The sequence below is a fragment of the Pararge aegeria genome, chromosome 9 (genome assembly GCF_905163445.1).
Source record: "Pararge aegeria chromosome 9, ilParAegt1.1, whole genome shotgun sequence".
NCBI classification, from domain to species: domain Eukaryota; kingdom Metazoa; phylum Arthropoda; class Insecta; order Lepidoptera; family Nymphalidae; genus Pararge; species Pararge aegeria.
In genome coordinates this window covers 18206774-18218866 of record NC_053188.1, presented here as the reverse complement: position 1 = coordinate 18218866, position 12093 = coordinate 18206774, and the positions used below count along the sequence as shown (strand labels likewise).

Below are 12093 nucleotides of genomic sequence, written 5' to 3'. Positions count from 1 at the left end.
AGCTTAATTTATGTGTTTCAACACATTGTTTAAACTTGGTAGGTCCAAAATCTGACAGATGTCAGAAACGCATTATTCCAGCGGACATAAGAAGCTCAAACAGTTTTATCCGAGCCTGTACATAGATAAAACAGCATCGATTGAGAACGCTTGAAAATAATTGCAATCAATTGCTTCTCGTTGTCTACCGCCAACCGCGGAGGGCCTTATGCGGCACAGTGTAATTACTCGGCTAGCCATATGTTGCGATGGTGCATTGATAAATGTTCCGTAATACTGGAGTCTTAAAGATGAAAATCGTCTACAATTTTAAAATTTATGACCTAGGTGTTTTCCATCTGTGCTCTTAGTGTAACAGTGTGTAAGTTTTCTTGTTAACAAACGTTAGTAGTACGTATATTGGCGTAAGTGTACATTTGATGGACAACTGAGCCTACTTCTTCTTAAAGAGGTATAAGGAGGATATATGTAGGAGAAACACATACAATAACGACATAATAATGCTTTCTAAGTCCATGGCCGTGGGTTCGATTCTCAGAACTGGAGAATGTTTGTGCTTCTTTGCAATCTTTATACTTCACATCAAACAGATCTGTACCCTCTACGCACATAATTATTCTTAACAATTATTCATTGTGAAGTCAACATCTCCTGCGGATGCTCCGGTCTCGCAGCGAAACGTGCAAAACTATGGCAGTGGTTTACTCAAAAACTACTAGCGTGTCGGTTTCACAGATAAGTCTCAGAGACAGTACATAATTTGCCTCTAAATCCTGTGAAGTAATATTTCGGTTTTCAATTACACGTTTTATTAAATATAAAAGTATTTGGTAGTTGGTACAGGTTTTTGTGAGAGGGCTTGTCCGGGGAAGTAGGTACTACTACTATGTTCCGGTCTGAAGGGCGTGGTTGCCGGTATAGTAATATAATATAATATACTACGACAATACACACATGGCCAACTAGCCCCAAAGAAAGCGTACCTTGTGTTTCGGGTGAGATGACTGATGAATATAATTCACATAAATACTTATAATATACAGATAAACACCCAGACACTGAAAAACAATCATGTTCATCACACAAACATTTTCCAGTTGTGGGAATAGAACCCACGGCCTTGGACTCAGAAAGCAGGGTCGCTGCCCACTGCGCCAGTCGGCCGTCAATAGTTACAGGAGGGTTTTAACACCAGCTAAGTCTCAGGTTGAGGAGCTCTTGGCGGCATTTTCTAGGACGTGTTTTGGACGTGTTCCTTGTATACCTTGTGCAATGTTGCTCTGTTTATAGACGTTTGCTTTCCTCTTAGAATGAGGTGGGCAATATGCTTGGTCCGTGAATTATTATTTTTCTCCTTGACTGCAATCTCATCTGGTGGTAAGTGATGATGAAGTCTAAGAGATGGTAGCGGGCTAAACTGTTAGGGAGTATAGTAGTTATACCCCTAATAGGTTTCTACGCGACATCGCAAAACTCAAAAATAATAAATTCCCAAATGGCCTCTGCCGGGAATGGAACCAGGGATCTCCTACTCAAATTCACAGCACTCACCGTTGCGCCAGGGAGGTCGTGAAAACTATTTCCTACATGAACAAGTAGAAAAATTATGTAAGTTTTCTTTTTTACACCAAGTTTTGTACTTGCTTCATACAAGTGATAAGCGACTAAGACACCGGAATGTATCTTTGCATTGTTCGAGTCCTTGTATGACTGGAGTGTATCGATAATGCAGTCGTATTTATATCAAACTAGCGTACCCAGCCGGCTTCGCCGGGCTAGATTTTGCTTTATTTTATTTAAACAATAAACTAACATCATTAAATTTTTAATAATAGCTGTATTTTACAGTTCAAAAATAGGAGTGCTCCGATCGCAACCAAACTTTACAGGGTTACTCGCCAAGTCAATCCGGAGATTCCCTGAAAGTTTCATTGAAATCGGTCCAGCCGTTTCGGAGTCTATACGGAACATACCCACACACTTTCTCTTTTATATATATAAATAGATAAGCCACCAACTCAATGTCATCAACATTGGTTGTTAATCAAATATAACTTTTATTGTTTCTTGAAAACTATCTATTGACTATTTAATATAAAATATCTTGCAAATATATATATTATCAAAAATTTGTTATTTACCCACTTTATAAATTTACTGTAACACAAGCCAAGAGGCAGTAGCATAACAAATTATAGCATTAGTCTACATTATAGTACCGACTCCTGACATTAGATCAGCAAGCAATGAGAAATGCTATTGTCTTTACGTGAGCCGCAGAGCTGAGGGCGGGTCTTTAATGACCCGTGAAATCAGTGAGACGACTACGGCCTACTGTCTGTTGTTAACCAAACAAATACTATGTTTAAGCATTTCAAAACCGCCTTCTTTAAAAGTACCTATATATTTACTGACAGGTCACTTTAAAAACGGGGCAGACCATTCCAAAGATGGGTCGATGGCGTTAAAACTACAGCAGGTGCCACATGGACGAGAACAGCTACAGAAAGGCCTGCCCGCCCTGTTTACGCTTACCAACCAGCAATTCGGAGTAAAATATATCTTGAATGACCACAGGCTGACCTTTTAGGGGCACGTCAGTTATATTAAGCCCATATAAACGCCTAATCGGTATCGTACCTGCACGTCTTTACCACGTCTTCGACACGTTTATATCAATATTTTTATGTTTTTCAGGTGTATTTAGGTAGTAGATTAATAACATGTACGCATCCGGTTATGTAGGTTATAGACTAGACTTGTAGAACAGTCTTAATAAAAGAGGTACTTATTTTAATTTTAAATACCTATTTTGAATTAACTCATGTTTCCTATTGAAGTTTTACTGTTGACTTCTATTAAAAAGTTGGTACATCCATATATTTAAATATAATTACAATTTTTTTTCTAATAAATTATTATATGAAACTTTGAATGGATAGTTATTTATGTATAACGCTGGACCACAGCCCAAAAGTAGAATTAATATATATAGACATAAGCTTCACATATAGATGAAATATCTTACTGTTTTTCAATGTATTCTATCAATCAACTTGATTTTTGACGTGCAGTTAGTTTAAAGGACGGAGAGTAACATATGCTTCATTCCAGGAAATCAAACTATTCCCACTGGATTTGTAAACACCGTAACAAACGTGAACGAAGGACGCGGGCAACAGCTAGTCATATTATAAAAGCGTATACTCAATCCCACTAATGACTTCTGTACCTTTTGTAGATGGTACTAATTTATGACCATACTAACTACTCGACATCCGAAAATAAAGAAAAATATACACGCTGTACTACCTACACGCTAGACAATGACAGCGCCTGATAATAACAGCGAATATTATGACGGACTACATGTTGCTATTAACTAATTAATAGGCGTTGCAACTGAAAAACTTCCCTGTTAGGCTGTTTCATATCCACCGGTCAATGGTCCTTCCTAGAACAAAGTGAAACCTTTCTGCAAATGCAAAATATTACTTAGTTTTGAATTTGCTTAAGCGGGGACAGCCTAGTAAGGGCTTCAGCTCCCTTCCAGGGTCCAAATTCATCCCCGTCACGCACCTTTTACTTTTATATGTGTTTTTCGGAGTTATGTGTGTTTTTGTAATGTAAGCAACTAAAATATCACTTGCTTAGCCATAAAAAAAGCCGTGAGGAAACCTGCATGCCTGAGAGTTCTCTATAATAATAATAATAATAATAATAAAAAGTTTTTATTTGCTTAGAAGTACAATGTTTTTCTAAAATTACCCTGGACCCCCAAACTAGGATATCCCGTGTCTTGGGGGTCATTGTCTTCCCATATGTGCTGTGCCCGTATTTATTACGTATATAAGTGTGTGAGTTCTGTGTGTGTGCGAGCATGCGTGTGTGTGTGTGTGTAGTTTGTGTGTGTGTGCATGCATGTGTGTGGGTGATTATTTATTCAATATTCAATAAAATATTATACATATTTAGTAAATTTACCTTAACGAACGAATTATATTTTCGGTATCTTGATAATTTAGATGACTCAGCATATTCTTCAGTTTATTTGTAACATTGTAATTATTTAAATGTTAATGTTTTTATATAAAAATGGCCCTAAATACAAAAACTGACGCTGTGCAAATGCACTGTTTGTTCGAGGAATATGTATTGTAGGTCGACGACGGGGAGAAATTTTAATAGATTGGATTCGATAGTTCCGGTCGTACCGTGTAATACTACGTAGGATATACAGTTGCCGTACTGTAAGAAGTTTGGATATTGTATAAAGTTCAGTTGTAGGAAATCTGCGGGGCTTAGTAAGCATGACCTATAAGTTGTATCAAGTCTACCAATCCGTACTTGGCCAGCGTGGTTGACTACGGCCTGAACCCTTCACATTGTGCCGGCAATGGGTCGATGTTGATGATGATGATGATAAATTATCCACTTATGCAATCATCTTAAGTTTTTCGAAGACTCGTCCACTTCTGCTACGACAGAGAGTTCAAAATGCAAAATAAAAAGCTTCAACTAGAGTTATTTTTTTTATTTCTAAGTATTTACAACCTCAATTTACATACAGCGTTTAACAAAGAAAGAGTTTAGCTTACGCTTAAAAATATATCAAAAGTTTCAAAGTTTCACCTGAAAATACATAGACATGGCACATAATATTGTTAAAATTTCTAAAGAGCCTAATCATATCATATTTTATTACGAAATACGAAATCTGTTTTTTATTCATTTTCATCTAAACAAAAAGCTTGCAGGTACGAATATTGTGAGTAAGCGGAGAAATTTACCATCAATGACTTTAAATAAGTATAGAACCAAGAGATTTCTGCCAGAGTTACCGATTTTGCAATATAGCAGAACGAGTCTCGACGTTAAAGTGGAGGAAATACCTCAGAAGACCGAAGGAAGTTGGTTTTCCAATTACCATTCTTCTGGAATGAGGACCGATAAAGGCAGATGAATCCTAGATGTAAGTACAACATCGAAGGAATTGCAGGGATTAAATTGGTTCAAGACCGTGGTATTTGGTAACCTTTTCAAAATAACTATGTCAAGCACTGGACGCCTATTGGTCGTAATGCCTTAAAATAGCCCCTAATGAAAACATAGCCTTGGTGGAAGTGTGCCTAGCGTGTGTTTAGTTCGCTAATCACAATGCTGACAGATTAACTGCCGGCCAATCACGGCTGGTCCCGTGCTGCAATGCATACAGTAGAATCAATCATGTATTTTGCGATTCAATTCATAGTCCGTGCGCATATAGAATGATTGGTACCCATTTCAAACGACAATTTGTTCAAAGAACGACTTTTATGTTTCTTCGTACGCTGTTATAAAGAGTTAAAAAAATTACGAGAAAGCTCCTGCCTTGTAGTTCTCATAAATAAAACTAACAACTTTTGTTCTTTGACTTTTTAAAGTTCAGTATTAATTTCTTTTATACAAAAAAATTAAATACATGTGATTCGACAACTCCGCGTAATCGGGTACGCCTATAGGGGTTGACCGCACTATAGTCGTGGTTCGCGCGCTGTTGCCAATGTTACATTACAGAGTATATACAAGTAGAGGTTTCTATGTAAAATATTAAATATTTCACAAATTAACGAGTTAATAAAAGTCGTAGAGTAAAATCTGTTAGTTTTAATGTAAACATATACAGGCCGAGAGCTTTCTGCTATTTTTATTTAACCCAGTGTAGCGATTCGAACCTGCTATATTTCTTATTAGTAGCTATAAGCTTTTGAGGTTTGACTTAGTAATATAAGTATTAATTAAGACTACCTATCATGTGGCAACGAATTCACAAGATTTCCTTAGACTAGCTAGACTAGTCAAGTTACTTTGACTTATTGATAGAAATCGAAGTTGAACATTTCTTATTTTACATTTCAAGTAGGTACAACTATATAAGGATATAAAATAACAGAATCATGTACTTAGATATAAACATTTTAAACTTTGGTAATATACTTTAGTATTAAATATTGATATTACAAATAATATTTCTACTTAAATTAAGTACTATTAGATTTAAAATTCAATTTACCATAATATTATCGTATACGTATTTAATTTATATACAACGACAAAAAAAAAACTGATCCATGAACTGATGAACATCTGATACAAACATATTTTGTACATAGAGCTTTTGTTTTTGTTTTGTTCCACGTTATCTACCACAGCAGTCGAAGGTGGCTGATCTGTTAGGTTAGGGGTAGGGCAGTTATATTTAACCCATACCTCTAATCAGTTCCTACACGATATCGTGCCGGAACGCGTGGTGCCACGTCTTTTTCCGTAGGGTGGTCACTAGCCACGGCCGAGACATCAAGAAGACGGCATAAATTTTAACTGTGGTTTTTTTTTATTAGTATCTAAGTTTTACTTGTTTGTAAATAATTTAATTAAATTTATGTACAGAAAAAACTATGTACTTGCACCGAAAGAGTATAATTAAGTGTTTTTAAAAATGTTTTCCTTACTCGTATTCGGGTAAAAATCACGCTACAATTTGATACCTAAGAGTCACTCTAAATTAACGTTTTGCCTATAAACTATTTACATTTTTCGCCACACTTATTCATTCTTACATAGTAGTGAGGTATGTGATGATTTCTACTTTTTTTATAAATTAAGTACTAATCTACTTATTAACCTATGACTTAATTAACTTAAGTTTTAACCTCTTACCAGAAAGAACCCTGGACCTCCGTCTCTCCGAAAGACACCAACCATAAAGGTACAAAGAATAAGATCTCAATATAGCTATAAAGATGCATATATAGAAAGATAGTTATTGCACACTAATTCTGTAAAAAGTGGACAATAAGTTGTCCACTTTATAATAATACTTCATAAACATTGATATATACAAATTCGGTCTTGAAGGGAGTTATATCCTTTAGGTGTAGGAGGAGGGGAGTTGCCAACTGTATTTTGATCTGAACTCAAAAAATGGCTAAAATAAGATTTTTTACAACAAAATTACATTTGGGGCATCATGCTTAAATTTGTATGTATTTCAATACACTGTAACCTATAACCTTTTTAAATATGTAACAGCTATAAAACGTGTAGTTTGCAAATAAAGATATTCTTATTCTTATTCCTATTCTAGGTCCTGGATGCAGCTGGCAGGAGCGTCAAAAGGGAAGACCAAAGTCAGGTCTCGCATATCATTAAAAGCGACAGACGTGATGGCTCAGTTGTACGTCAGTTGCACGGAGAGGTCGCTGCAGGAGTTATGGGTCGAAAGCGCCCTCCTGCTGGCCAGTCTTGAGGAACTGCTGCGAGTTCTTGGCGGTGAAGATGAAAGGCGCACTCCTAGAAGGGCAGCGGAAGGAGTTCATCAGCACCGGGGGCACGTTGTCCGACTTATTGCCCACTGGCTCCAGGAGATTGTTCCACAGGAGGTTCGCAGCTGGAAATAACAAAAGTTTTGAGTTATGTCATGCTAACTACAAGTTTTTGAGTCTAATTTCGAAATAACAGCTATTTATTTTGGTTGAACAGGCAGTTCTTGTTTCTTTCGAGAGTTATTGATTTGGGGACGCTGTATCAAACCACTCTTTAAAAGTGTTTTTGCACGTATAAGTAAAAATTACACGGAGTTGAAGTTAAAATGCACTGCTGTCTGTCGTCTGTCTGCATGTCTGTTTATTATAAAAGTCTATTTTCATGATAATTTCAGTCTATTCGCCACGGTAATATTAGCGATATTGTTCCAGTACTCTGGCCATTGTGTCGATGATTTTTTTCAGCACACTGGGTTCTGGTTTGCTAAGAGATTACAGCCATCCTCACTTCCTTACTAATATTATGAATGGGAAAAAGTGTTTGTTTGTTTGTCCTTGCTTAGAGCCCTAACTTAAGAACCAATCAACTTGATTTATGGCATCGATTTAGTTGAAAGGACGGAGAGTAATATCTACCACTAGGCTACTGCTATTTACTTAAAACATGAACTCGACTGTGAGATGGTGATAACAAAAATAAAACCTGGCTAAGTTTGTTGTGGGCTCTTCTTAGACCAGGGCGCGTTTGAACCCTCCTAGCTTTAGTTTTAAGTTAATGAATGCAGTTATCACCATCACCTAACATTAGTGGTAACATGTAAAATGTATAACGCTTTATACGTGCCTGTGTTAAGATCTACATGAAAAATAAAAAAAATATAAAACATTTTTTATCGCTGGAAAAGAAACGGTTCCCATGGGATTTGTGAAAACCGTTATAAATGCGGGCGAAGAACGCCGGCAAAAGCTACTGTATTTATATAAACGGAAGCACGGTGATCGTAGATCGTTTCAATAAAGTTCCACCACGCTAAAAAAAAAGCAGGTGTTCGTAGATGAAGTGCAAAGGGTCAGTCCGTTGGTTACCAAGTGCGTGTCCCTTCTGCGAGAAGTGGAAGCAGTCGTGCGTGATGTAGGACTGGTGGATGACGAGCGACAGCGGCTGCGTGGGCGGCATGGGCGCGTTGAACAGGCGCATGAACGGCTGGACTATCACCGTGAAATCGTCACGGGTATCGTAGCGGCCGGAGTCGATCTGCGAAACGAGTATATTTTTGCAAACATGTAACACAACAAAACTATCAAAGTCAAAGTTTAATATTGCTTTATTCAAATAGGCACACAGATGGCACTTTTGATGCGTACATTACATGTAAAATATGACATAGAAGTGAGTTGATGGCGACAACTAAATTTTTCAAATTAAAACTAAAGCTACGAGGGTTCCAAACGCACCCTGGTCCAAGAAGAAGCCCACAACAAATTTAGCCGGTTGTTTTTTGCTTTGTTATCACCATCTCACATTGTCATTTAAAACTATTTAGGAAGCAACCTGGTTAGAGCGATAATTTACACGTCGAATCTTGAAAATCGTTGAATCTTAAAGTAGCAGGTATTTTTGACCGCAAAACGATTCAAAACAATTGAGTATCCAGAAATCTTCATTGGATCGCCAACAACATTGAAGCAACAACATTAAAGCGGTAAAATCTAAGCTCTCAATCCCTCTTTCCTATGTGAGATTCCCGTGCCCAGTTTTTTGGGACAAAGGCTTAAGAGGATGAAAGGATAGCACATCAACGATTGTTGTTGTGATTGTATGTGCTAAGTGCTGTTCTTAGCACAGTTAGTTAGTTAGTTAGTTAGTATGTAGCACCGGATGAATGACCAAAAAATCTGTGAAATATCTATGAATGTGCACACATATTCAGCTTTACGCAAAACTTGAATTGAGGAATTGGAGAAGCACATTTTTACCCATCAAGTTCTCATCAGTTGGTTCAGTCACTTACGAGAGCGGTCTCAGCAGCCTGGTACAGCCGCGCTTGTCGCACCAAATCCAGCAGTTCTCCTCCGCCGCGGTGGAAGCACGTACAGAACAGAGGATGCATGAGGCGGCACATCAGAGGCCGCAACACTCGGACAGACACTGAGACGTCTGGCAATAAAGAGAGCTAAACTTTTAGTGCGGTGTACAAAAGGAATGACAGCCTAGTGGTTAGGACTTCGCACGCACGCAACGCAGCACGCAACTTTTCTAATTTGTGTGTGTTATAAGCAATTAAAATGTCACTTGCTTTATGTAACGGCTAAGGTAAAAATCGCGAGGAAAGCTTTAGCTTGAGAGTTCTCGAAGGCCAGTGCGGTGGACTACTGTCTATACCCTACTCATTGTGGGAGGAGACCTGTGCCCTGTAGTGGGCCGGTAGTGGGTTAATATGAAACGTTCAGTTCCATAGGTTCTGCAGGACGTACCAACGTGGTACGTCTCCATTAATAAGCGGTCATAGCCTAGTGGTTAAGACTTCAGCCTCCTATTTTGGTGGATCAAGTACGATCCCAAGCGTTGGTAAGGCCCCGAAGAGCTGGATAGAGAACCACAAACGAGTTGCAGGGAGACGCTGGCTCCCTAGAAAAGATCTATTTCCGGCAGTGGAGTCTACAGGTTGAAGTTATGACGATGATGATGATGCAGTTCGTTAATTGGCATTCGTCTCAAACTTTTCGGAGTTATGTGCGTTTTGAATTGGAGCAATAACAAAACGCGAAGAAGCCAGGCTAAAACGTAGTGGTCTGTTAATGCCTTGATAATTAATCCTATGATATCCTGAATGATAAGAACAAGATCAAGAATTAAGTTCTGACTTGACTTTTACAGCGTTGCCTCTATGACACTTTAAAGGATTTCCGTTTTACTTTTCCTTCCGGTCCCATGTTTAACAAAGAATCTCAAATACCTGCACTGTTACAAACAATAGATGATTAGGGGGAAAAGCCGAAGCGAGGGAGTTTTGAAAGTAATACTCAAATCGGATGCAGACTGGCTTATTCCCGATTATCCGAGAGGGAAAGTTACCAGATAATCCTATGTGAGCGCCATCTTGGATGTTTAAAGGCTTAGTGATATAGATGAGCAGAATTACCAAACTTTTTTATTTATCTTTTGGCTTTACACAGATTATACGTATCATTGGATGAGGTGTATCATGTCAAACTTACGCGGTAAATAATGTGCAAAGTTGTCGTTTGACAAAAATCCGAACTACCTCCTGCTCAATCATACTTACCTGGTAGCGGTGTTGAGTACCACTTAACACTAGTTTATTACGACTTCTTTTAAAAGGTACCTATATACCTATAAACGAAGTGTGTGTGTGTGTGTGTGCAAGTCACACACGGTAGAAGTGAAACTTCTGAAAAGTCCCTGATTAAAAACTTTTTTTCCGCCAGTATTTACAATTTTTTTCAACTTTAGTTTTTGGCATAACTTTAAAATTAATTCATCAAGGAGATGAAAATATTGCCACAAATAAAAAATCATTTACAATCAACACACTTATACTAAAACTGTCTAATACGCAGACGCAAACACATGCATTAAACACATGTGTTCTATCTCATTCTATCGCCGGCTGAATCCTATACATTTATGTGTTTGTGTCTACTTATTTTTTCGTTTCTTCGAGTTTGAAATCACAACGATTCTAAAGAAGTTTCACTTCAAAAGTAGGCTGTATTTAAATTATATCTAGGTGTAATACCTAGATTTGAGGACTACTGTACATTTGTTTGTGTAAACACATTGTGCCTCAATAATTTGTCCGGTGTATTCGATCGTCCCATTTGATCTACAAGGGAGAAACCACGGAATTCAGAACACACAGAAACCGTGTACACGACTAATATTAAAGCATCAAAAACCAGTCCACTTTAATAATGTTTCTCGAATGAATGGCTAGTCACTTTTTTTGTATTCCTCTACAACTTAGCCCTTGACTGCAAACTCACCTGGTAAGTGATGATGCAGTCTAAGATGGAAGCGGGCTAACCTGTTAAGGAGTATGGTAATCATACCCCATACTATCTAATAAATCGCTTAGCGGCAAGTCTTTGTCTGTAGGGTGGTAACTTACCACGGCCAAAGTCTCCCACCAGACCACCCCAGAGAAAAATCAGAAATTATAAATTACCCAAATTGCCCCTGACGGGAATCGAATCCCGGACCTCCAGCTTAAATTCACAGCGCTCACCGTTACGCCAAGGAGGTCGTAAAAACTTCATTATTTTACGTCTAATGTTCTAAACATTTACCATAAAATGGGGAAGATAGGAAATTTTTGTGAGCTAGCAACATTCTGCGGTGGAGATCCACTGTTTTTGAACACAAAGCATGCAGTAATGGCTGAATTTGCCTTCTGTATGTTCTATATTTACTGGGAGAAATATGTCAGCTTTGGTAGAAAACTATATGCTTATTTAGACTTACCAAGTACAGGTATGAGGTTGATAATAGTCCTGGGCAAATGTTTGTGGAAGTAGTCGAGCGCCTTGGCCAGCTTCCTGGCGTGTGCGGCCGGAGACCAGGCCACGGGCGACAGGCAGGAAGCCGAGCACAGGTCGTTGGCGCCGATGAACACTGTGATCATCTTCCAGTCGCGAGACACGTCAATGTCAGGCGACGAGCGCATGCGCGCTACTAGAATCTAAATAAGTTTGTATAGTTGGATACAGCGACCTCTTTATCCGCGCCATTAAAGAATAGATTTTTAAAAGGTGGTCATTGTCGTGA

General features: G+C 38.2%; 1 protein-coding gene across 1 annotated transcript in view; it reads right to left on the bottom strand.

The window, feature by feature from the left end:
- Positions 1-7125: 7125 nt before the first annotated feature.
- LOC120626505 (phospholipase B1, membrane-associated-like) overlaps positions 7126-12093 on the bottom strand; it is a 51503-nt gene continuing 46535 nt past the window's right edge. Inside the window, exons 4-7 of the mRNA XM_039894031.1 lie at positions 11791-12007; positions 9317-9462; positions 8391-8559; positions 7126-7429 (exon numbers count right to left, since the gene is read on the bottom strand). Coding sequence (XP_039749965.1) covers positions 7251-7429; positions 8391-8559; positions 9317-9462; positions 11791-12007 — 711 coding nt within the window. The 3' untranslated portion in view covers positions 7126-7250. The remainder of the gene's footprint in view (positions 7430-8390; positions 8560-9316; positions 9463-11790; positions 12008-12093) is intronic.